General features: G+C 36.7%; 1 protein-coding gene across 1 annotated transcript; it reads right to left on the bottom strand.

The window, feature by feature from the left end:
• Positions 1–2,943: 2,943 nt before the first annotated feature.
• GPR180 (G protein-coupled receptor 180) lies at positions 2,944–24,259 on the bottom strand. The gene is made up of 9 exons (XM_010959690.3): positions 23,994–24,259; positions 21,433–21,591; positions 15,218–15,418; positions 11,482–11,662; positions 11,296–11,345; positions 8,184–8,341; positions 6,548–6,739; positions 4,610–4,687; positions 2,944–3,633 (listed from the first exon to the last, which is right to left on the bottom strand). Exons 1-9 carry the CDS (start codon positions 24,136–24,138, stop codon positions 3,475–3,477), a joined length of 1,323 nt encoding a protein of 440 aa, XP_010957992.3. The 5' UTR covers positions 24,139–24,259; the 3' UTR covers positions 2,944–3,474.
• Between the last annotated feature and the right edge of the window lie 573 nt (positions 24,260–24,832).

The following is a 24,832-nucleotide window of genomic DNA, read 5'->3' as shown; positions in this document are numbered from 1 at the left end:
TATGAAATGAGCTCAGAGATAGAGGAAGGGACCAGACCACGTGGGGCCTTGTAGAACAGAGTAATAAGCATGGATCACTTTTTTCTAAGTGCACTGGGAAGCAAATGGAGAATTTTAAATAATATCCGATCTGATTTACATTTTTAAACTCTATTTTAAATTGATTTTAAACCTAAGAAAAAAGGGGGTAAGTTTAGCACAAAGAACTCCATCAATCAGCTGATCTCCCTTTGCTCTAGGGAGACTGGGCTGTAGTGGGCAGGACCACTCCTTCCACAACTCCAGGCCTCCTGGTACTCTACGTAACTGTCACTCCTAGAGCACAGTGTGCACGAGGCCCTGGAGTTGTGCAGAGAAGGCACCCCAGTGTGGAAGCAGCAGTACTAGAGAGCTACGGCACGAGTTCAAGCTAGCACACGCTCGTTTTCAGATCTCGTAGGAAAACCAATCTCATTATTTTAGTCTCAATTCACAAATACATGCTGGAACAAACATTGGTATTATCTCTTCAGATCTGGTCTCAAGTTGATTAGCCATCATAACATTTCTCAAAAACAAAAAACCTCAAAGGTCTGACACCACTGAAGCTATTTTAAAGTGAATGTTTCACAAATAATTCCAGATTTCCAGAGAATTTCCAGAGCATATGCACAGCCTCCTAAGTGAAACATGCTGAAGGGGCCAATGTGTATGTTGCTGTATGAGTTCTAGTCTCCTTTATGTCAGCACTGGCCTTAGATGTGTACCTTCCATTTTCATCAGACATGGCTTACTTTACTTGAGATCATGAACATTTTTCCTAAAGCAAGCTCTTCTGCCCGGATTATGTCTCCCTGCTAGCAACACAGTCTGGCTGAAAGCCAAGGTTCAAATACTGAAGTGAGCTGAGGTGCACACGGAAATATTCAAGCTCATTTCTGACTTTCAGCACAATTCTAGTTTTAATGTGAAAATCAACAGCTAAAATTAACTATGGATAGCCATTCGTTCTCACTAAAATGTAACACAATATCTAATAAGTGCTCATTAAACCATGAGGGTAAAGTAGAAAAATGAAGTTAGGTGACTATGGGGAATCACTCACTCTCCCTCACACTCAGTTAAAGGGGAGCTTGGTTACTGCACTCGGGCTCAGTGATGAGTGTGAATGGCCTGACGCACAGGAGGCATTCAGCTAATCAGGGGCTACTGTTATTTCACGTGTCAATAAAAATAAACATCTTCATACACCTTCCTAAGGGAAGAAACAAAGTGCCTCTGGCAGGGAGGCAGTGGGGGACGGTGAGCTCTGGACAGACCATTCATCTTCTTTAAGAAAAAAACGTAAAAGCAGATTTTTAAGAAAGCGTTATCTGACAGAGAAAGAAAAGTAGAAAAGTTTTGATCTTTCATTAGAGTTTGCAGCATACACTTAGCTTTCTGTAATCTATGGTGACAAATCTCCACTGGAAACACTCAAAGTGAAAAGGAGGGGATACTGTGTCACGACTTATGAACTATATATTTTGAGCTCTGATTACTAAACTTTATTCACAACTGTTTTAAATGTTTATTAACAACTGTTTTCCTTCATTTAACAATGGCTCTTGAGTAACAAAATAAATTATCAGTGATAACCATAAATTAAAAAATAAAGTAAAACAAAACCTGTTCAAGTCTCATAAACCCAAGCACAGTAACATATTTCTTATAAGCTGATTACAGTTTCCATGTTCTTTGTGTAAGTAACACAAAGATTCTCCTCTTCCCATTGTTGCAAGTTCACAAAATGTATGAAAAGGCTTCAGTTTTTTTCAGCTCAATTAACTACACCTCAGTGGAATACAACAGACAATAACTGGGACTACCGGTGAGATGTGGTGAAAAAGGTCATGACCACCCAGCAGATCACGGAAACCTAAAACATACCTCAGACTTTCTAGTCTCAAGCTGTAGCTCTCATTTATTAAATAATTTACAAAGAACTGTTAGATGATTTAATGAGCAGGCTGCACTCTGTCACCGCGCCATTGTGTTAGTCACAAAGATATATCTTGCCTTTAAAATGAGGCAGAATACTATTCATTTCCAATAAGACTAGGTGTAAGGGACAAAGGCAAAACCACAGATGTTGTTAAGTTGCACTAAGTTATTTCAACTATTTTAATTTAAAAGTTTAATTACCAGATCAGCACACCATTTTTTGTTTAAAAACATAATACCTCTGAAAGTAAATGAAAAATATTTTAAAAAATAAGCCAGAGGTAAAAATGAAAAGGCCTGAATGACTTGGAAAACGGAACAATAATTTCTGATCAGTGACTATTAATGGGAATAGTCATTTTTTACAGCAGGTACCAACAACCATTTAGTGATTCTTTAAACAGGCACCTGTTAAAAAAATAGAGTATTTTTCAGCTAGCATACTCAATATTGGGCATCATACACAAGAAATATGGCTTTATTACAAAGGATTCAAGATGGCAACTACTTAGAATCCAGTGCCAGCATGGATTATAACAAATCCAGTGAGTATTTTGTTTTTCAATTATTCATAGAAAATTTAATCCTGATTAAGTATCCTTGGGCAGGAATTCATGGGTAGTTGATGACTGAAACCAGCATTTATGTGAAATGCTTCTGTTAATTTAATCTGTGTATATGGCTTAATTATGATTGGAGAGTCAATGCAAGAGAAATGAATTATATCAGGATTAAAATTTTAGGACCATATCGCATAGTACTTTTTCCTTCTTTCTTTTTAAACATGTAAATCTGCTTGTGCCTTCACCTAAGTGCTCAGATTTTAAAACCCTTTGCACAACCAATATAATGCATCTAAGTTTTATTTTTCTTAAACTATCTGTCAAAAACCCTTTGCTAATCAAGCTAAAACCAAACCAGAGCCAAAAGTAATAGAAGACGGAGAATAAGCCCACCCACAAATAAACAAAAGCTTATTCATTTAACTATGTGTATATTTTATATTAATTTTTCTGAAGTTAATTTTCAATTCCTTTAAACTCCAATATGAAATGCGTTTTCCTTAAAGCATAAAAAGAAGCAGTTTTTAACCAATGTATTACACTGATTTCATAACTGGACTTAGTTTAGATATGTATAAGTAATCATTTAACTGACTACTTTTTATAAGACAATCAAACCTGAGTTAACTAGTGATACAGGATGAGGCATTATAACTGGTGAATCTCTTACCAAAATATCATATAATTCTTTCCATATTTATTTCCGTAAGGAAATTGCATAAATCATCTCATAACAACACTCTTTCCTGAAAGTTTATTAAGCATATTTCAAAACATTTATTACCTTTTTTCTGTTTTGGTACTGCTTAAATGCAGCTGTATAAATAACATGCTCTGCTTTCTCTGTTCAATTTTTCACACCAAAGGTACGAAAAACAAAGTCACTGTATTTGGATCCTTATTGCACTCTGGTAAATCAATTCACTTTTCCTCTTAAGAAAATCAAGTATCAGAAGTGAGGCCGACTTTTGTGTCCAGATGATACGGTCAATGGTAGTGTTACTGAGGAAAGTGAAGAAACTTCCCAGTACAGACTGTGGGACAGAAAGAGCCTGTAGAGAATGACCATGGAAACAGCCTGGCAAAGGATAACACCTACTGTAATGACCTGAAAAGAAAAGAAAGGGAATGCTTTTACCGCGTGCCAAACAGAGACGTTACACTCAACTTATTATGAACTTATATATATTTTATATACATAGAAATTTATACATACTTTATATAAATATAAATAAATAAAAAACTGTATCCCCCCATCTTTACCATGGGTACATTTTAACAAAGAAATTTTCAATAGGGAAATACAACTAATGTTCAGAACTGTAATTGTTCAAAAGTAAAATTCCTTTAACAGTGAGTTTATACATGTCAAAATAAGACAGAAAAGAGTAATGCGCTAAACCATTCTCTCCTCAGTGTGCATGAACTAAAGGAAAGCAGTAAGAAAAATCAGGTTCTGGCTAATCTAGTAACAGGAATAAAGCACGTCCTGACCTGAATCTTGAAGATTACTCTAAAAGCCCTTTCAGTCACTTCTCTATTTGTGTGGACTACCTTCGTGTCTCTTTACCATTTGTAGATGCCTCGGGTTCAAGAAATATGTGTGCGTTCAAGCACATACTGCATTGCCTGTAAAGGGCTCCCGGCAGAGCTCTACTCTGAAATGATGTGGTCATTCACCTAAGAAGGTAGGTATCAACACAACCAAACCACGGCATGCTTGAGCGCGGCGCGCCAGTCTACAGGCCATTAAAGAACCCAGACTGACTTTTAGAACGCTATTTGGATTTCTAACATTACGTAGCAAAAATTTTAATCATTTTTTCTTAATGAAGATATATTATGAATTCTGTAATTTAATTTATAAAACAGTATTATGAAATAGGCTAAAATAATAACAAAAGCTATTTTCCATCATTTTGCTTATAAAGTAAATTTAATTACTCACTGGTTCAATATTTTGCTTCAAAGTTTTACTTTAAAGAACACAAGAAACCTCTGAATGGATAAACAGGCCTTTCCTACTTCAATAATTTCTCAATAAAGACTACAAAAAAACTACTTTGATCATATATATTATTTACCTTATCTCTTTGGTAGTCATTAAAAATGATAGAAATGCATGCAAGACCTGGATGGCATAAAAACCACAAGATACAGCCCTGAAACAAATGAAAAATAAGGCGAATAAGTGTAGCTACACCTTTGTTTTCATAATTTACCAGACAAAAAAACATTACTAGAATATTTAGGAGGCCCTGATTGATCTCAATTGGCCTTTAGAGTAGAACTTGCAATAAAATGTAGAAATAAATTTGCTATTGTTGTGACAACAATATTTTGTTTCTAATCAAATGGGTGTTTTTTTGGAATATTTAAAATCGTAACATTTTTACAAACATACATTTTGATGTACTACAAATATGGTAATGTAAGTAACAAAAAATTGAGAAAAGCAAGGTACAAATGTGTAATATTTCTGTAAAAAATGAATAAGAATGTACATTCATATTTGCATGTAGATTCACAGAGCTATTTAGTAAGAACATACAAAAAACTGATTAACAGTGGTTACCTGTTTAAGAGTTAGTACAGAAGGCACTGGAAATAGGCAAATAGGGATGAGAAACTTTTTAACACTATACTTCTCAAATATATCTTTTCTATTTTTCCTAGAACACAGCAACATAGCCTCTTTTCCAAAATTAAATTTGAAATAAAACAATAAGTTAGTTCTAGTAGCTGTTGAGATGCCTAGTACATTGAGGATACCGGAGAAAAACCAAAATGTAGAAAAATGTGTTTAGTGTGCTACTATTTGCATAAGTGAAGGGAAATATAAAGTAATATATATTTTAAATTCTCTGAAAAATAAATTAGAAATGAACAGCTGTGGTGATACGAGGAGGCGATAACTGAGTAGATGGGAGAGAGGTTAAGAAGCATGGTTGCTACTCCTTATGTACATCTGGATGTTTGAAACTATTCAAGTAGTTAAATTAAAACACGTAAAAATAAAAATTTCAGTTCAAGAAAGAATTTTGGTACTGTTTCAAACATAGAACAAAAGAGAAAATTTAGTTTTAAACACCTGAAGTACATACTAACTTTTCAAACAATAAGCAGCACTGTCTGAAGAATTCCACGGTGCAATGGAATACTCTTGGCTGTTTGGCACTCAAATCCCTCAAGAGGGGTCCAAAGGCTGCAGTAGCAGCTTGAAAGTGCTCCCTCCACACTGGGAATAAAGAAGGAATCTGGCCCTCCTCCCACAGCTGCCTCCAACAGCTCAGGGACTCTGTGGACTAGGATGGGCTGACCAAACAGCTTATCAGAATGCTGTTTTGAGTTGTCAAGAGGATAGGTTATGGATTCTCTCAGTCTGACAAAAAATACAGTATTCTAGGGAAGGGGGCTTCTGTAATGGTACTGCCCAACCTCCCTCCCAATTTTTTCCATTATCAAATAGGTATAGAAAAAAATTCATGGACTCTTAGATCTCAATAGCATAAGGACAAGGAAAGAGGGAATGAAGTAAACAGGATGCCGTGAAATGTAACATGTGCTCGGCTTCTTGGCTCCCTCTGTTTAAGCTGAAGGATGGCTCTTCATGGTTTGTTATAAAACACTGCATAATTCTGGGAGTGACAGTTCATAGTCAATTAATAATTGTTCTTTTGAGATGTGAAAACTGTATTCTTTTTTAATTAAAAAAATTCTGAGACCAGAAAAAGGAGGAAAATCCCAACTGATAAAGAAATTATAATCCAGGTAAAACTGACCTGTCAAAGATTACATGGAAACTGCCATTTCACAGGTTCTGTCTATAAAATGGGGATAATATCATCTACATCTCATAGGCTGTGAAGACTAAATGAGCTGGAGCACATAAAAGGCTTACAGTAGTGTCTGACACATAAAACAAGTTTACTAAAATTAGCATATGGTTGCTTATTAACTTCCCAAGTGAAGCAGAATGAAGTTGATACTCCGAAGAAGCCATTTTCTAACCAAACCCATACTTTGGCAAATGTGATGTAGAACTCCCTTTTGAGTGTACTTCTCTCCACTGTGATGATCTGGTAGAGTCCACAGCCTAAGGACAATGCTAGGCAAATCCTTAAAACAATTAGAAGGATCCCTGCCAAGTTGTGGTGTGAATGGTGGCTGTGAGGACTGGTATCTTCAAACTGTTCCCAAAGTAGCAAAATGCTCTGCAAAAAACAATGTTACACTTAGAGAAAAAAAGTCACACCGACTTATAATAAAGTACCTTTTCAACTCTTTTAATTATACCCTTAAATAGTATATAAACATTCCTAAGAGGTTCTAAGATTTATCAGACTATAAAAGCATCAAATAATATAGCACAAGCAGGTTTTCCCTCACTGACACCCTTGGCTGAGAAAAGGAATTGTTACCAAATGAGACCACACACAAAAGATAAAAAATGCTACGACTGCTACCATGATTCAAGTAAGACTATCTCTAAGGTTGAGAGTAAGTTGAAAAGATGAAGAGAATAAATGTACACTTTTTTCTAAATCCATCTACTTCTTACTTCAATACCTTATTAGGAATCAGAGTGTTCTGCATTAAAGCCCACTATCTCCAGATAAACTTTCATATATCTCAGCATCTTTTGTAATCCAGGAATTAACAAGTCAGATTGTCACTCCTTTTCCATGATAACCCCCATGGGTAGAGCAGACTGTTAATATTCACCGTAGCATCCAGGGCACAGTTTATCCTTATTTGTTTGTTCGCCTTTTCTCCCACACTAGCACTCTACCACTGAAAGCTCAGCAAGCTCCTCGTGAAGCTGTTCCGTTTACTGCTATTCGGCAGAAATCAGGGCCCACATTCCCTCCAACTTTATGAAACATCAATCACTTCAATGATTATAATACTATCATTTTTACCATCACACGTCAGTAGCCCTCTGTGCTCCCTTCATCTGCCAACTCAGCCCTCAGAATTGACTCTTCAGTGACTTCTAAAGAGTTTAGATCAAAACCTCATTATTAAGTCCAATTCTTTAAAAAAAAAATCCAATTCTTAGGCTTTATGGGTTTACCAACAACCCCTCCCTCTTCTCATTCTCAAATCTCCACCATAATTTTACTCCTGTTACCATTCTTGACAGGTCAACTCCTTTGTCATCTTGCACACATGAATTTCTTTCTTGACCCAAATATCTGCTCTTTGTTACTGAAAGTGCTGTTCCTCTGCTCTACCAAAGCACACCAGTCTGACTCCTTAGCCTGCATTTCTAAACTTAACTTTTATAAAGACATGCTATCGTAGAACTACCATTTCCTGCAATCCGTGTGAGGTGATGGATATGCGAATTGGCTAGACCGTGCTGGTCATTTCACAATGTATATATTATCAAAACATCAAGCTGCCTACCTTAAATACACACAATTTCTGTTTGTCAATTACAAGCCAATAAAGCAGGAAAAAATAAACAACTATTTCCCATGACGCAAATTTTTACATATTAGAACTCTCTATTTTCACATACATATGCTAATGCGTGACCTGTGGAGTGACACAAATTCCTCATGGGTCTCAGGTTTCAATTTTGAAGTAAGATATGCTCAAGGTTGCATTTCTGAATGCTGCAAAGCAGAAACACTGAGTATCAATACTCACCTGTGTTATGACAATGAATACAGCAATGCCAGTGGATGCAGGAGTGGAATCCCACTGCAGAGGCCTGCTTTGAGACTTCTTCATCCTGACCATTGTCCAACCCATGCACAGACTCAGAAGTAGGTATAACATTTGAATTTGAGAAGCGATATCAAAAACTAATGGGAAATGAAAACCAAAGTCAACTGATTCACAATTCACAAAAAATTTGATCCTTTTTGCATTGAAAATATAATCATTTTATTAACCACAAAAACACATATTTTCAAAAAGAAGCTGATGAAATTCATTAAGAAATATTCTTATATAATAATTCTAAAGAATTAAAATTTTGCCATTAAGTTTGTAAACATCTGTGAAAACAGTTAAAACAATGGCAACTACTGTTTTAAATATATATATGCCCATATCATATCTTTATCAAGGCCAACTTTAAATCTCTTTGTGTTTCTTACTTTTCTTAGTATTTCTAACTACAATCTATAATTCATTGTTTATTAAAACAAACAAATGTTAAATGTAACTCCTGCAATGTAGAGTATACTAGTGCCAACATTTCTAGGTTGCTAATTTGTTTGATGGCTGAACTATAATGTGAAGACTACTTTCTAAAACTGTTAATAACAAATAGCATGACAGTAAAACACACAGCTGCTGTAACATCCAATCATGCTGGCTTTACTGTCAGAGCGCCGAAGACAAATGAAATCCTCCATGCATTAGTGTGATGTGCCACCAGGTGGCCATCACTTACACTGCAGGGGAAGCCTGCTCCTTAAAGAGGGTGCAACAAAACAGCCTGCATCCTGTTTAGTGCTACAAGAAAACAACATCAATAATACTTCAACTTCCATGTGTATTTATTTTAGAAGTTGTATTTATTGATTTTTTTTAAATTATAACTTTTTCATTACAGTGAATCTTGATATGGTTTCTGGAATAAATGTGTAACTACAATTTAACAAAATAAAACTTTCTTCAAACTGTTATTTCTAACTTTGATGTCTACGACTTCTACTTTTTTAATATAAAGATGTTCTTGGAGAAAAAGATAACATAAGCTGTAGTATAACAGTTATATTAAAAGTTATAAGCGAAAACCCATTAATAATAGGACTATTCAGATTTATTTTGACATATTTTTCTCCAGCTCTGTCACCCAAATTAAAACCAGATACTCTATATTTATGCTTATATATTTGTAACAGTGAATTCTACTAATGAACTGTCACTACATTTCAATGATATAAAATGTCGGGGCCTTTCAGATCAAGCACAATTTTCTTTCACCTTTGATGTTAAATGACTGTGATGCCAATTATTTTTATTAAACATTTCACAAATACGTACTTAGTTACTTAAAGAAGTTAGCCAAAGGAAAATTCCTACATAAATACCGGGGTGATGGGAGCCCTGATATCCTGGCTCATTTCTTTATATACTAAGCAATGCACATACTGATGATACAACACCGTAACTGTGAGGACAGGCAGAACATAGCTTATTTATTCCTGAAAAGTAACTAACTGTAGATCAAATACACAGATCACACAAAAACCTCACTCTGTGGAATTTGATTAAAAATCTTAAAGTTTTTATGTGTAGTTTATATGAAATACAACTGAAATATGTGTAGTTTACTGTACAGGAACCATACCACAATAAAGGTATTAAAATATTTTTTTAATCTTAAAATTTTAATCACTGAATTAACCAAACCTGTTCTCAGAACTACCAAAAATGATCAACATAGATTTATTGTAGTTTTTCAAAAAAGATTTTGCTTTTAACCTACTATGAAAATGCCAGACAGCTTAAATTACTGTTTTGTATACAGAAGACACTCAAAACTTCAAAAATCCTTGATTTTAGTAATAGCTTTGCTGCTGATGGGCTTCTCCGTGCTTTGCCTCTTTGGACCTCAATTTTCTCACTTAAAATGCGTAAGCTAAATTATTTCTACCTTCTGTCCAGCTTTAAAACTCTAAGATTCTATTAAACATCCTGAGCAGGAGAAACCAGGGCTCTAGATAGTGTCAAAAAAGGAGAAGTAACGTGTGTTCACGCCCAGGAAGCAAACAGGGTACATGCTCTTCACAAGGAAAATAAAAGGTTCTAGAAGTTTTAGAATCTTAAAATAGGCAGCAAGATCAGGACAAGCAGGTCCTGAGATGATTACAGAGGTTACCATAAGATGTCCTATTAGAAAGTGAGAGGACTGGGAGAGAAACATGGAAACATGAGGAAAGCAAATCCTAGAATGGTATTCAGAATTTGCTTTTCCAGGATTGAGAAAGGCATATAACCATCCCCCTGAAATTCTCTTTAAAATTTAAGGCATGAGGGGCAAGGGTATAGCTCAAGTGGTAGAGTTCATGCTTAGTACGCAGGAAGTCCTGGGTTCAATCCCCAGTACCTCCTCTAAAAATAAATAAATAAACCTAATTACCTCCCCTACAAAATAAAATAAATAATTTTTTAAAAGGCAGTTTAAAAAAATTTTTAAATAAAAAAATAAAGTCATGATTACAGGAACTATTATTTTTTTTACCATCATGCTTAATTGAAAAATTACCTCATAAAAATTCCTCTTATAAATCAAAGAACAAAGCTGAGAGGTCAGCTTAATAACAGGTGTACTCTATGGCCGTGAGTCAGAAACAGAAACAAAGGGTCAGAAAAGGGATGAAGAACAGGGAAAAACTTCTGCTTTGCAGTCAGAAAACTTGGGTCTGAGTCTTGGCTCTACCACGTGCTAGCTGACTGACACTTGGAAATGTGCTTCCTGTCACTGAGCCCAGGTTCTTTATCTGCAAAAGAGGGATGAGCATACCTGCTTCACTGAGCTTTTATTGAGGATAAAGTGAGAGAATGTATATAAATAAGCTCTAAAGACGAGGAAGAGCTACACACACTACCTATTACTAAGAAGAAACTGAACAGGATATGTGGAAACTAAACCTGTAAACTTGTTTCCAGCTGAGCTGAATCTAACAACTTTGGGTAAAAAAATTATATTATGCCAAAAAATAATTTACAAAAGAAGAAAGCATACATGAAGAACATATCTAGCAAGTTTATGCTTTAAAAAAATGCTCGGTGAGATACTCACATTCGGCCAAACTTCCCATAAAAGGTACCCCTATTCCGTCTTTGGAGTAACTGAGGAATTGAAGAGGAGAGTATTAGTATAAATTACAAATGTGAAAAAAAATAATCAAAACAAGTATAATTTTGGTGGACTAATTAGGATTAATTAGATGTAATGATGAACACAGTTTTAATGGCTTTGAGTTACCTGGAGAAATGAATGTAATTAGCGAAAGCTGAACCAGCTTGTAACAGCAATGCAGTTGTCAGAACCTTTAAAACCATGTGCATGGGTCCTCCTTTCTTAATAGCCTGCCACAATGACTGAGCATAAATGCAAGCAATCACAAAGTACACTAGGACTAGGAGGAAAAAGAACTCATGTAACCCTGTGAAGAGAAGAAAGGAACAAGCTGTTACAGTGTTGGATTGCTTTCAAATCTTCCCATCAATATATTTCCAGAACTTGTTTTTTAACTGGAGTCATAGCATTCAGTTTTGTTAAGAGAAAAAAAGGGAAATTGTTGAAAGTTAAATAATTTTCTACTTTGGGATAAAGTTTTAACAATAAGAAGACAGATTAAACTAAATTTAATCTATAAAAAAGCATAGTGGTCAGGGAATAAACCCCAAAACTAACCACAAGATCATAGTTTTGTTTGAAATAGTAACTTAAAACAATGACTTTAGCATTCAGTTGGATATGCTTTTTATCTCCAAAGTGGATTTCTTTTACAAGACGTTTAGGAACAGATTTTAGTCAGTCAACAGTAGTTTAGTACACCCTGACAAGGATTCTCAATATGTGAGCCCTGGGCCAGCAGCAGAACCATTACTAGGGAACTAGTTAGAAATGCAGATTCTCGGGCCCCATCCCATATCTACTAAATCAGAGATTCTGGGAGTGGGGCTCAGCATTTAGATTTTAATCAGCCCTTCAGTGATTCTGATGCAGCTAAAGAGTGAGAACGACAGCTCTGGAGTGTATCATAACCTCAATTTTCCATTTGGACAAAGCATCAAAGTACCTGTCATGACCAGAGCCTCCTTCTGAAGTAAATGGCCTTCTGCTCTTGTCAAAGAGGAAAACCTCTGGAGTCCATGTGACCCTACTCCACAGGTGACTGAAACTAAAAACCCAAAAAATGCCTGCCAATCCAAAGACTAGTCACTGGACAGCAGAATCACCTGGTTCTCAAAGATAAGCAACTAATCGTATTCTCTTGGGAAGTCAAACCAGAAAACATAGAAAGGATTCTGCAATAGAAACTGAAGTTGAGAGGAGCTGATGTTGGGACAGGCCGAAGGAGTCAAACCAGGCCAAGATGGAATTAAAATTTTGAGTAAGCAGAAATTTTGAATGAGCAAGGGGAGCCGGCTGGTAAAGACAAGAACAAAGTAAATGTGCAGATTTTATATTAAAAATGGTGCCAGTCATCACGCAGCCTCTAGCTCCTACTAGCAGCTTTTTTAGTGCAGTCTGCATACCTCAAGATAAACACCCCATTTTCTACATTACCTAGAATCTTTGGCTATGTCTTCATTTTTTGGAAATTTCAGAAAATTTTTATGATAAACCAGAGGGCAAGCTTTGAGTTTAACAGCTTACGTTTACTTGGTTACCTCTAAAGCTAGTCCCTAGTATGAGGGTTTTTGTATTCTATCTAAATAACACCAGATGTAGTGACAGTGACTATGAAGAGAGCCATCTCCGTTGACTCTGTGGGTGAACCCTCTGCATTGCAGTCACTTCCACTCTAGCTGGGACCCTGGATCTGCTCTGGTTTCCCATTTGGGAGAAACTCCAAACCACAGGCAGAGAACAGAATATTTCCATTGTAAGGCATATAATTTTGGAAAAGTAATCCAGGAGATATAAATACTAGGAAAAATACTCAATAAACAGTTCAACTTCAACTGTGTTTTTGGTATGGTTAGAAAAAAAGAGAGAGAGAAGTACTTCAACCACTGGGTGTCTCTCCTGCTCTACGTATGTAAATGCCGACAGCACATGTCTCTAGTCCAGGTGAGAAACCTTATTTAAACTTCAGGAAGATAACGTCAAATAACAGAATGGGCATTTTTTTTTAAAGTTCCTGACACAGAGAAGTATTCCAGCTTTAAATAATGGGACACTAAGCCTGGGATTGTTATATTAATGAGACAAGGCAGAAAATAAGCTAAACATATTAAAAGTGTGAGTCTTCACAGTTATAAAGCCTTTACACTATCCTGTGTTCTGAATCTTAGTTTTTATCTTTCCTTTTTCGTATAAAGAATCAAACATAGCATTTTAAGGTTTTATTTATTTATAACACTTTACAGAATATGCATTACAAGATAAAGTTTCAGACTCCATTAGGTTAGAAATCCACCATGAAAAGAAAATCCTCAGACTATTTATTGAGTAACCAGAATAATACATGAGGAAGGGCCTTGAAAATAAGACATATGTCCCTAGCAAAAAATGTCTTAGAATTATTCAAGATCAAATGTATCTTCTAGAAAAAGCTAACATTATAACCAACACATTGTTTCCTTGAGATAATTAATATATTAAAATAACTTGAGCTAGAACATTTGTCCTACACTCTGTTCATTGCATTTTGCATAACTTATTCTTAACTGGACCCTGATACTTTAAAGATAAAACTCTGGTTCTGCACTCAGTGTTCTTTTAAATAAATGACCTTTAGGGAAAAAAGTCTGTTTTTGTTTTTTCTCTTCAGCGATCAACTTTAACTTTTGTTCTGCCACCATCCTTCACAAGAAAGCAATCTATGTTCACCATGAAATTAAAATCTGTAATTTTAAAACAGGTAGATACTAGGTATTAAATCCTCCCTATATGCAAAAAAGAAGAACACTCTTAAATGAGCACGAACAGGTGACAAACACTTATGTTGTCAGGAAATGTGCAGATTTTAAGGCAAACTTAATGGGAAGAAGCACTGGCAAAATTCAATAGGAAGAAAGCTTCCAGGACAGCTTCAGAACAATTAGCTCCAGTTAAATGATGGGATGCAGGTGACAAGAGAGTAAGAAAAGGGGAGATTCAATGGGTCATGGGCCATCTACCTGGAACACTCTCGCCTACCCATGGTCTTGCTGTCTCAGAACCCCAATGTCTATCCCTCAAGTGTCTCAAGATATATCCTGATTAGTCTAAACCAATTAGAGAAATTCAAATATTCCCCTTGCCAAAAGAGGGAAACCTAAGCCTTTACTTTGACATATTGGTTTGCCCTTTTCTCCTTTCTGACATCTTCACTTACATTTCTCTTATGATGTTGTCACGTGTCCCAGTTCTGGACAATGAAATGCGATGAGAAAGCTTCTGGGAGAAGTTTCCTTGCTCTTAAAAAAGAGACAGTGAATTTTGCCATTATCTAAATGTAAGGCCCAGAAATGCTGCAGTCAACTTTGAATATGAGGGAGTTCACAAAGCTGACAGTCAGAGGACAGCAGGTGGAGAGAAGCCATACAAAGGAGTGCAGTTTCTATCTCACTTAATCAGTGGGTTTCTAATTTAGATTGCTCAGTTTACTAACATTTTTCTGTTTCTGAAAATAAAGCTAGCTTATAAAAACAACAAAAAGATTCAAAGTGTGGAGAAAAACTAAAACCTATCCATAACTCTACCACCCAAAATATGGAAATAAGATGTAAATATTTCTGTACTTCTTTCTGATTATTCACTGCATTTTTTAACGTACTTGAAATTATACAATATAAAGTTTTGAGTTCTGCTTTTTTAACCTAATAATATAGCTGTTACAATACTGTAAGAAGATTTATTTAACCATTTCTCTACTGCTTAAAACTTAAAACACTTAAGTTGTTTTTAATTTTCAATATTCTAAAAACACAACATGAAGATACTTGTGTATAAATCTTTTTTTTTTTTTTATATTTAGGATATACATTTAAATATATATTCTTACCAGATTCACCAGCACTAAAGTGGTCATATGGATTCCCTTCAGCATCCGGGTTTAGTAACATCATTTCAAAAGGGATATCTTCCACCTGAGAATTCTCACTGTCCTCTTTGCATGTATACTTGTCTGCATAAAACACGTGCCACGTTTGTGGATATGGAATCTGGGACACTGTCAGATTATGTTCAGTCTGATTCACGGTCACTTAAAAGAGAAAAAAATAGCACTTTCAAAGTAAAACTCTCAAATATATTAATTCTTTAAGTCATATAATCAATTTGAAATTAGAATTCTTTTGTTTAGTTGTCATTGCCTCAGTAGTCCAAGCCCTGATGTAGTATTGGAACAAGGTCCGTAAATCATAAAGCATTTGAAAATAATGTATTTTAACCAACCAAAGGAATGACTACAAAAGTTCTACGAAATACTACAAGTGAATAGAATGATTTCACTGAAACTTTGAATTTCAATTTTAAATATTTTCAAAGTTTTCATGTGAGTTAGCAACATTAAAAATTCTTTTCTGATGGGGTAAAATATGTACAACACAAAAGTTACCATTTTAACAATTTTTAAGTGTACAGTTCTATATTAATTACATTCACAATGCTGTGTAACCATCACAGGGACACTTCTGAAAATTACTTATCTGAGTTCAATTTAAAACAGAGCATTCAACTTTGGGAATTATTATATCTAAAAACTATAACTGACAAACATCTTCAAAAGATTTTCCAAAATTTTCTGATTGGTTATTCTTTAAAAAGGTTCTAAAAGTAGAAAAACAGAAATCACAGGAATATAAGAGTTGTTACACTGGGTCAGATCTATATAATGGCCATGGGGGTGGGGAGGTACAGGGGCTCATGAATGTTGGCCTCACACTGACCTGTGCTTGAATCCTGGCTCCAATACTTACCTCCTACATGACTTTGGGCAAGTTAACATAAGCAATGACACTCACTTTCTTCATCTGTAAAATGAAGATAATACTTAGAGCAAAGAGCTGATGCAAGGACTCAGTTACTTAGCATGGTATCCGTCATATAGTAGTTGCTGAATAAAGGTTAATTGTCCTTTTCCTTTCTTTAAAACAATACTAGTAAGTGGCTTTCAGACTAGAGTAATTCTTTTCCACTGCAGTGCATCTGAGAACGTGTAGAGACAGTTTCATTGTCACAGCAGTTGTGAAGACAGCTGAAGCAGAGCTGTGCTAAACCTCATGTAATCCGATGTAAAGTCTCACACAGTAAAGACCTGTTCCACCCGAAAGTGCCAATAGCACCCCCTTTGAGAAACACTAAATGATGTCTAAGATCCCTTCTCAATCTAAAACTATGATTCTGACCTAAGAGAGACTCACTGCCAGCATCACAGTGTTGTAGGAGAACAGGGTCTCAAACACCATAGATAATAGAGAGAGAAGAGTTAGAGGAGCAAGTCTTGGCCCAACTACTTACTAACCTTCTGACTCATCATATACATCACTTAACGTCTCTAAATTTGTTTCTTTAGTAGTAAATTTAAGACACTTGCCCTATCTGGCTCAGAGTTCTTGTGAGGAGCAAATGAGACAGTATATGAAAATCCTACGTGAACAGTCTGATTCTATACAAAGTATTCTTAAAATATAGAATTATGATGGGCCCAATTTCCAAGTCTAGACTGCCCCCACTGCTTGCCAGTTAGTCTTGATGTTTTTCTCAACTGAAAAAAAAAAAACTTAATAAATAAAAGACATTTCGTGAGGTAGTTGTGGAAATGTGTACATGGAAGAGGTTTTAGAGGCCGTTATGAAATTATTCCTTTTCTTAGGTGCATAATGGTATCGTTATGGTAATGATGATGATTATGGAGAACGTCCTTACTTTCATGAGATGTACGCTGAAATATGGTGAACTGCTCAAGACACCCACAGCTTGTTCTCATTTTGATTAAAAACAAAAATTACATATATACAAACATAAAGCAAAGGTAACAAAATATTAAAATTATTAAATCTATGCCAAAGATATACAGATGTTGGCTGTACTACACTTTCAACTTTTCTGTGTAACTGAAAAATGTCCTAATAGAAAGTTGGGAAAATATTATTTATAGATTGTCTTTATAAATGTCAGGATTCAATTTTTAAGGACTTGGAAAATTCATTAATAGTAATTAAAATGGATAAGATGATTTTGTTAACAATGTCACAGCATTGTTTTGGTAGTAATATCCTAATTTAGCTGACATTTATACTGTTTTTCTTACTGCACAGCTTTTGGAAAAATGTAGCAAAGACTCTAGTTTCTGTTAAATATTTGAAGAACTTTAGTAAGAATTCAGTATATGATCAATAAGCAGCTCGGAAATAAGGGTTCTGAAATGCGCTGCTGGCCATTATATAATCTGGACTTCATTATATAAAAGGGTCTGCTGTGTTGAAGTTTTATCATTTGACTTATTCTCTTAGATAAAACAATATAAAAATTAACCATTATATTTTCATCAGTACTTTTTGATGTTTCATAATTTTAAATGATGTGGATCTACATCAAATCAAAACAAAAGGGTGCTTCATTAAGTAATATTGGCCTTTAGTTTTTGTCTGGCTGTCTTTTCAGTAAGCCTGGGAAACAAGCCTCTTGACAAAACTGTGTGTTCATTGTTTTTGAAACAAAACACTAGAGCATAGCATACTTATTCTATGCTGATGTAATTAGTACCTCAAATATTAACAAAACTCAAACTGTGGAGAACAGTGTTGAACAGCTAATTGCCCAATCATATTATAAAAGGAAATGAATACTGTTGACAAAAATACCCAGAATAATAAAATACTAACATCTTTAAGCAGTTTATAAAATACATCAAATGTACAAAAGGAAATATATGCATATGATGCAAAAATACTGAAAATGTTTTATATACAAAATTACATTTAGTTCTTGTAATCTGATAGCAAATTTTTTGTTTTGCATAGAAACTTCATTTTCAGTGCATTTAAATATCTTGTTTGTTTCCTTTAAAAATCTACAAAATACTTTTTATCATTAAAAAATCTGATGTTTTATGATTTTACTAAAAGAGAACAAAGGAAGACAGGAGAGTAATTTCTCAAACATTAATTTGGGAGAACATATAATCACAAGCAACATTAACACTATGAGATTGTTCAGGTCTACTAATCTCAGTTCATGGCAGCAAGAAGGTTTTACATAGGGTTAGGAATAGCTAATGAGCTCACTACCAAGTAGGTGAAAGGCTACTAATTCTCAGAAGTTTCATTAACGGTCAGGAAATGAGAATTATTTCTAGAAGGAATTATTTTCAAATATGTGATACTACTACACTGTCACCAATTTAAGGACATGCTTTTTGTTTCAATGCATCAAAACTTCTAAATAGTAACATACTCTAAATATGACAAATGATACATAAAAGTTGGAGAATACAGATTTTGTTAATACACGGCTTTTGTTACTGGAAAAAGAATTGATTAAATATGTAGAAAGTGATCTATATGTCACCAGTACTTTATTTCAGGCTCCAAATTTAACAGACCAATCTTCATTCCTCAAAAATTTCTGTTTCTTGAGATTTCCATTTCGATTATTCCAAAAAATACTCTTGCACTTAACAGAGTAGGGAAGAGGAAAAGGAAATAGAAAAAAAAAACCAGCAAGAGGTTTTATAAATTATAGCTCTCTATATATGCAGCTCCACCTAGAGAGTTATAGTTAGAATCACAGCATTTTAGGACTTTCAGGAACCTTGGAGAAACCTAGTCCAACTTCCCTGTTGTGTGGAGAGGTAAGGTGCAGCTCAAAGATAACAAGACATTGCTACAAGTTACTAGCAGTGATTCTTAGTTTAGCTTTCTTTCCAATGCTCCAAGTGCATCCTATATACATAAGTTCTGTGACTGATTTGACTGATACAAACATTATCTTTTTGCACGTATATATACTACATGGTATACTGTTGACCGCATGATGTAAGAAAACAAATCGAAGCTTTAAATTGCCTGATAAATTTTTAATAGAGAAAGAAAAAGGCTTTGAGATGCCAAATATAAAGCAAATGACCTCTCAACCAAAAGCTCAAGCCCCTCAAGCACTAAGCTCCATAACAATTCATTCTACAAATACTTAAGTCAATGCCCAACTGAGCACTAGGGTTGGGCATAAATTCTCACACATAGTACCATGTAACTAACATTCATAGTCCTTATCATAACTGCAATCTCACATTTATTCACAGTGATCTGATTCATACCCTCAGCAGCCTTAGGGGCTGAGAGAGTGGCAGTATTTTGGTCCCTTGATTTATCGCTAGGGCCTAGCATAGTACTGGAAGAGCTCTGTGAATGAATGAATGAATGAATGAACGAACAGATCAAAAGAGCCCTGCTGCTCTCTGACTGATTTTATAACAAATAAATAAAATGTAAATTGGTAACTATTATAAGTGCTGTGGAGGAAAACATCTGGCTATAAAAACTCAAGTATTAACTGAGTGGAGGGAGGAGCCAAAGAGGGGAAGGAAGAACAAGCAGAGGAAGAGCCTGTGCAAAGGCCCAGGGCAGCACTGAAACAAAACCAGTGCTACAAACAAAATGAGGCCGAAGGGGGCAGCACTGTGAGGTGAGGCTGGCGGGTAAGCAATGGCTAGACTCGGATGGCCTTCTGATCAGGTGAGGGAGGGCCGTCTTTGTCCGAAGAGCAGTAGGAATCCACTGAAGTAGATAAGGGTGCGGTGGGGAAGTGAATGTGACATGATCCAACCTGCTGTTCAGAAAGATCACTCTGGTCACAGAGCGGGAGCACACAGCTGCAGGGGCCAGACAGGAGCTGCGGCAAGAGTACGGGCACGAGATTACTGCAGCCTGGAATACTATGGTGGGGCTAGAGGTGATGAAAAGTAGGTAATTCAAGAGCTATTTAGAGGTAACTTACTAGTTTGGAAGGGGAAAGAGAAGTCAAAGAGGGGAGTGTTGGAAGACTCCCTGGTTTCTGACGGTTCACTAGATGGATGGTGTGGTGGTGCCAGTTCCTGAAACAGGCAACACTGGAAAAGGACCAGATTTGGCCAGGCAAGGTGATGAGCTCAGTTCTGGACATTATGAGAATTGGGAACAGAAGCCTAGAACTTCTCACATATAACACTTAGATGAGCAGACTGGTATAGAAAGGAAAAGATAATTGATAATGAGCATTTGCACAAGTTTCCCAGATAAGTTCTGAAATTCAGGATTGAGGTAAATAACTTATTATATGAATAACTGTCTCTCTGATATCTGAATCCAGTCACTGAGACTTCTTCAGCACCCTGTCAATGCCACCTCACAAACCTAGACTAAAAGATTCCCACAATGAGTGGCAAGGACTGGGGACTTCTACTCTTATCCCTATTCAGGCTACGAGGGAACCAGACAGCTGCTAAAACTAGGAAGAATGGATGTTTAGAAACGGCACTGTTTTACTGACTAGACTAAAAGATTCAGAGACTCATTGATGTGCAGAACATGATAGGGTAAATACGGCAGGGAAAAGGGGAGAAGGGTAATTCTGGATCTTTTCTCACGGATGTTTCACATTCCTAATTAACAACCAATTAACTTCCAAGGGGTAAAATGGGTAGCATGCACGTGCTCTTCATTTCTACATTACAGAGAACGCAGGCAACTAGAATAATGAAAGTAGAGTCTCTCGAGAGGCAAACCTAGAGGTTTACAGATGATGCGGTGCTGGTACCTCCCAAAATGACATACTGTGTCACTATATGACTAGGTCCTGTGTTCTAATAACATGTTGCAAAACAGTATCACTTGGGCTAAATTATACAATTAACTGAGATAATACATGCTTATTGCCTAGCTCAGTGCTACCAGATAATAAGCATTCAATTCAAATGTCATCATTCACTCTATGCTGCCGCTTGATCAAAATATACCTGCCATATTGGTATGAATTATGTGACCTGTAAGTACACCTTTACAAATTATCTGGATATTTTTTCAAATAATTTGAATGACAAAAGGGGGAAAAGGCATTCCATCTTTTGCTCAAGGGAAAGATTAGTTTCCTTGAACTTCAGCTTAAAATGTACTAGGCAAAATGTCATCAGTGTGATGTGTGGTGTGCCATGAAACATCTTGATATGTAAATACTATACTCCAACATTAAGAAGGGAAAATAAGTACCTAATGATAAAAAAAAATAGGATATACTCACTTGTCAACTGAGCTTTGGATAATTTTTCACTACAACTATAACCATGACCACTTTCCTGTAGCTTTAGCCATTCCTGGGCTTGGAACAGGTAGAGTTTAGCTTCCTTTCCAACAGCTACTGCTATGTTGTTGATTCGGACACACAGAAGAGCATGGTCACCTGGACAATGAAAAAAAAATATATCAACTAGTTTGGGCTTCCATGGAATGGAGATGGTAGGACAATTCAATACGTCTATTTATCAAACTAGGAATTAAAAGAGCAAAATTTTTCTCAAGTCTCACAGATCACATTAGAATGAACATCCCATTCACATGCAAGTCAAGAGATTATTCACATAAATTATCCAAAACAATGTGTAGTGTTTCCTTATGCTTCAGCTGATAACTGATGGCATTTCACTGAATAAACAGCAACATCTACCATATGTAGACATTCACTGTGACAGAATTTTGCCTCATTTTCAACACCCCACATTTTAACATTTGTTTATAACCTATCTATAGAAGTTTCCTGCCAAAGTTTCTTGTTTTTTAATATAGGATGGCTGTTAATACTCAACTATACTTTTAATATACAAAATAAACATATCTAGCATCAAGAAAGTTTAAATAAATGAGTTTTGGGGTAGACCTTTTATACCTGATACAAAATTTGACATCTGTGACTTTTACAAAGAATTTTCAGAACAATATGTGTTGTAAGACAACTACAGAATGAGCCTAGTTGCACACAGCAACTGCATTTTTGGCCTAGAACAGAAATGGCAAAAAGTAGATGCCTCTAGGGAAAGCGATTTTGGGTGAGAAGTGAAAAAGCAAACTGTCTCTTCATCTTAAGATCTTTTTATTCTCCTATTGTTGTTTTTACTACTATCACTTTGATCAAACATTTTAAATAAATTTAAGTGCACAGTATGTATGAAAAATTATCTAAGTCTCCTATATACGCTGATTATATTATACATTACATATTATCAAAGCCTTAAAAGTGACTCTAAGGCCCTCTGAACATCTTAAATCACTTTCTGAATTAGCGTTCATTATTTCAGTACTACAGTCTTAGCGTTCTTATTTTACTACCTTCAAATTCACTGAAAATTGGTAATAATAAAATATATGTACACACATAGAAAATGTTTATGTTAATATACTTGGAACATCTATTCCCCAATTTTTCCTAAGAAATATGGATTTACTACATGTTCCTCCTCTATGTTTATCAGGTAATCACCATGAAATATCGGGGTTGCTTAAGCCTGTAGGCGAGTCATGAGTCACATGTCATGCCACAGCTTCCATACATCCCAGATTTTCTAGCACTGTCCAGATCGTGCCATTTGTTGTAGTGACATTACTATTACTGTCAATACTCAAAGTATAGTTACAGCCAGTTGATTAAGAAACTGAAAATGTTACCTAAAAAAACTAATAATAAAACTGTTTCTAGCATTTTTTTCTTCATTTACCCAAGGTCGATTCCACATTAGATTTTGGAAAATAGGTTGCATCTCCTTTTCTCAGCTATTTTTAAAACTTCAGATTAAAAACAATAAATTAAGTTTCCCCTCCTTTCACACCAACAATTCTGTAATTCAATACTTTAAATTTCTTTCCCAATTAGCTTCTTGTTTTTATTATCTTCTCCTAAGAATATTCTCTAGCACCATATTCTGAACTTGCATCTTTTAATGCTAAAGTCTCTATGAATCAAGGATCTTAATCTTGTCAAGGCGAATAATTATTTGAAATATAGTAGTAGTCAAATTAAGACTAGCAAGGGTATGTACCACTTAAATTTTGAGGGTGCAAGTAAGTAAAGCAAAAATTAGAATGAATACAGATTCATTCATTGAAGAATTATGGATTTTTGAGGGAGACCAGGAGGGAAGAATCAAATGCAATCTGATTTCAGAAGGACCAGAGAATACAAGTTATGAAGCTTCCAGGACACATGTGCAGCATTTCTGTCAAGTTACTTCTAGGCCTCGTGGTCTATAGTAAAGGTATTCCTTTAGTAGGGAAGTAACCAAACTGTTCTAGCAATGGGACAACTAGATTATTAGGTGTTTTATTTGGTTTGTAAAATCTTTCAGCTGTAAGCAGGTTTTAGCAAATTGGCCTTAAAACAAAAAGAACAAAACGCTGGAAATCTAAGTTCCAGAACTTACATTCATGTGTAATTTCGGTGCCTTAGTGTGCACAATGAGGCTGAGACAGGAGAGGGCTGCTTTGAGCGAAGGCTCTGAAAACATGCAACAGGGGAGTCATTTGCGCTTTCGTTGGTGCGGAGAGGACTGCGGAAACGGTCTTTTAGGTGCAGGATACAACCACCAATCCGGGGAGGGCGCTGACGAGGGTCTGGGGAGCAGCAACAGTGGGGCTGGCAATAAAAGCATCCCGAGGTTCCGGGAAGCTGCGATGGGGAAGGCTACCGGCGACGCTAGAGGCGCAGGTAAGCGGGGTGAAGCCCCCAGCCTTGCCGCAGCGGGCTCCAGGTTCCCCACGAGAGGCGGGGAGGGGCCCACGCGCCTTCATCCCTCTCCCCGCCCCGGCACCTACCGTGGAACTCGAAGTGGCCGATGCTCTGGCCCTGAGAGTCCCGGGCCGCGGCACTGCTGAAGCTGCCCCGCAGCGTCTTACCCTGGCTGCCCGGCGGCCACCAGCAGCAGGTGAGGGCCACCGCCAGCAGCCGCAGCCCCCCCATCCCCGCCTCCCGCTGGGCACCCACACCCCGGCACCTAACCGCCTGCGGCCGCTGCCCCACGTCGACAGCTGCGGGGGGTGAGGGGAGCCAGCCCGGCGTTGCAGGCCCGCCTTCGAGAGATTGACAGCCAATGAGACGGGCCCCTCCGCCACGAGCCAAGGACATCCACCAATCAGAGGCTGAAATGGGCGGGACGTGCAGATACGCGCCTCCCGTCACTCCCCTGCCTGTTGGCTAGTTCCCGCCTTTTTTATGGAGAATCAGGAGGATGTTGCTTCAGGTTAGGAAAAATTATTGCCCTCCTCTCCGCCCCTGCGCGTGGTGCCACTGCGCATGCGCGGACTCGTCGTCACCAACCCGGAGAGTGTTCCAGAGATGTGTGGGATTCCGAAAGAACTAAGACAGACACAGCAGCAACATTTCTGGTGAAGAGAGGAGAACTTCAGCAAAGTCCTACATGCCTATGTAACCTACTGGACGTTCCTAATTTAATAACTCAAAGACGCGTAGCTGTACATGTCCACAGTTTAACGCATGTTAAATCTCTCTTGGCATCTGCAACCAATTCTTCCCTCCTAGGTCTCCCATCTTCTTGAGTTATGCCATCAACCAGCAGGCCAGACAGCTGAGAATTATAGCGACCCCCCTCCCCAACCCCACCCCTTATATCCCTACATGCAATCAATTCAATGAA

The sequence above is a fragment of the Camelus bactrianus genome, chromosome 14 (genome assembly GCF_048773025.1).
Source record: "Camelus bactrianus isolate YW-2024 breed Bactrian camel chromosome 14, ASM4877302v1, whole genome shotgun sequence".
Classification (NCBI taxonomy): domain Eukaryota; kingdom Metazoa; phylum Chordata; class Mammalia; order Artiodactyla; family Camelidae; genus Camelus; species Camelus bactrianus.
Note: the sequence above shows the minus strand (reverse complement) of the source record. Positions and strands in the feature narration are given on the sequence as shown.